This window comes from Montipora foliosa, chromosome 4 (assembly GCF_036669935.1).
Source record: "Montipora foliosa isolate CH-2021 chromosome 4, ASM3666993v2, whole genome shotgun sequence".
NCBI classification, from domain to species: Eukaryota; Metazoa; Cnidaria; class Anthozoa; order Scleractinia; family Acroporidae; genus Montipora; species Montipora foliosa.
In genome coordinates, this window is record NC_090872.1 from 26,504,090 (window position 1) to 26,506,589 (window position 2,500).

Here is a 2,500-nt window from a genome sequence, read left to right on the forward strand (position 1 = left end):
CTTATGAGCACAAATGCTCGTAATTACAGGGTAGATGCAAACATAATGTTTATAGTCATCACAGTCTGATTCACTAAGATTAAACAGTAGAAGTTACTGCTGTACCAATACGAAATGATAGACCAATTCGGCTAACTCAATGTTGTAACCAATTCAAATCCTGTGGAATAAAACGTTTTGTTTCAAGTATTTCCATATCATGCAAATTCAACTTAACCCAAGAGATTTGAACAAAGTACAACATTGATGAAGCCGAATTGGTCTATTGCCAGCTAACGAGATCTTCCACAATATCCCTTTGATAAGTGCAGATATGTCCAGAGGTACAGTACGAGTAGTTAGATATAAGCTGATTTTGATAAGAGTCGCAAAATGCACCCTTGCTCTTCTTCCCAAGTTCTGTGGCACTCCCGTCTAGGAAAACAGACAGTTAACGCCAAAAAGTGTCTACCAAACTCTGCTCATCAATTAAGGATAACCACCTGCATATACTAAATCTCAAAACCACACTAACTTTTACACTCATTATCGTCTTGTTGCAAATAGGTAGCAAATGCTTGGACTTTGTTTCTAATTACATTTATTTATGACCTTCTCGAGACCCCTTGAATTCATTCTCGTCCCCAGAGGCCGCGATTCTTTCGGTCAGCACCGAGAATAACGACCTCTGGCAACACAGCGGTCAAACGACTAGGCATGGCGTGGTTTGAGAAGTTCCGGTCTCTTTCCGGTCCTGCGATGTAGTGCTCGAACAATCAACTTCAACACACTACGGAACTTACCTCTGGCGACCTCTGGCTGGGTCAGAACCAGGAAGTCCACGAATCACGGACTTCCGCTCATCTGCGCAATCTCAAAAATTTGATACAATTAGTAGCTGTCAACGGTTGTCAAAATAGACTCCCACAGAGACTGCGCGTATTTCGGAACCGGCCAGAGGTCGTTATTCTCGGTGCTGACCGAAAGAGTAGCGGCCTCTAGGGACGATAATGACTTGAATTCTGACTTACAACGGTAGCTTTTCAGCCTCTCGTCCTTTACTTTTCAAAGCTCTAAAGTTTCTTTCCCAGTCTGGAACAGTGTGCAGGTGAGTCTCGATCAGCTTTTCCAGATCAACAGTCCCCAGCACCACCCAGTCTTTGAACTGATCCTGAACTTCCACAAGACGTTTAAAAAGGTCCTCTGCTTTCTTGTAGACGGTGGTGAAGCCTGCAGAGTTCTGGTCGATCATGATTGGATAGATGCTGTTGTCGTCTCCCACTCCACGGAAGTGGTTCGGAATGGAAATGAACTTCCTCATTTCTCTGTAATACTTTGCTCTGATTTCTTCTAGAGGAGGACGAAACTGCAGCTTCTGGTGCCTGAAAGTTCAAATTTAAAGTTCACAACAAACATTAACGGCTGTAACGATGATGCCGGATGAGTGACTTGCTCAAATGGATAGCGGGTATCTTGGGTTTTAAAAGTTATTTGAGATATTTAGCATTGCGCTTAAGTGAAACGGTAAACGACAAACGGCAGGCTGCTGTTTGTCGTAAAAGCATGAAAAATTAGCTTTTATTCTCTTATTACTAAACTACGCGATATCTGTAGATAACAATAAAGTTTCTTAAATTTGAGGGAAATGCACATTTCAGCTTAACTTTTGGCGTTTCAAGTAAACATGATGCTACATGAAAAATCCCCTGAAATGAAGCCGAGTTAACGTGAATCCGAGATAAAGTTTGGTGCTCTTGGCAAACTCGGCCAATCTGTAAAATCAGTGAAAATTCCCAAAACACCGAGCAAGAGAGAACCCAGGGAGATCTCACAGATTATCATGCCCATAGCCTCGTGTCATCCCATTGCTTTGAATAGAACGTTGCTCGCAATAGCGCTTAACCTCTCCTGCCGGCTGCGGGTTGTTTCTCAAAGGTTCTTTCTGTGCTGGCCATTCTCCTGGTTTCAATCCCAATGGTCTTCAATTCAATGCTTATTATTATTAGAAGTATTTTAACCTTTTTTTTTTCAAAAATTGGAACAAACAATTGAGGATCTAAACATGTACGAATCCACTTATTCCAAAAAACAGTGACCTTTTTGTTTCACGAAAACGACAACAAAAATAATTGCTTCATGCTCTTCAAACGCCTTCACTTTGAAGATACAGAAGGAACTTGGGCACCCACAATACGAGTGAAAAGATAATGATCCTTTCAGAAATGCATAAATGTTCCGCTCCACTTCCATGTGGTGTGCCAGATGACAATTGAGAAAAAAAGTGATATAACACAGCAACTCAAATGGCAAAAGGAAGCACCGCATTCAAAAAGTTGGGTAAAAGTAAAGAATCCGATCCCACCAACACGTCGGCCAACGCGTCGGTCGACTATCGGTCGACTGTTGGACCACATTCTTACAGAAAGTTCTAACCTGAATACAAGCTCCACTTTGATCTCTGGTAGGTTCTCATTTAGCGCTTCCAATCCCATCTGATACTGATGCTCCAACGCTTTGTAAA

The 2,500-nt window shown here is 42.0% G+C and overlaps 1 protein-coding gene across 1 annotated transcript in view; it reads right to left on the bottom strand.

Moving 5' to 3' along the window:
* The window catches only part of LOC138000461 (cytoplasmic dynein 2 heavy chain 1-like), an 89,104-nt gene that overhangs the window by 72,600 nt on the left and 14,004 nt on the right, over positions 1-2,500 (bottom strand). The window contains exons 10-11 of the mRNA XM_068846900.1: positions 2,413-2,500; positions 1,011-1,361 (exon numbers count right to left, since the gene is read on the bottom strand). The exon at positions 2,413-2,500 is cut by the window's right edge and continues 52 nt beyond it. Coding sequence (XP_068703001.1) covers positions 1,011-1,361; positions 2,413-2,500 — 439 coding nt within the window. The remainder of the gene's footprint in view (positions 1-1,010; positions 1,362-2,412) is intronic.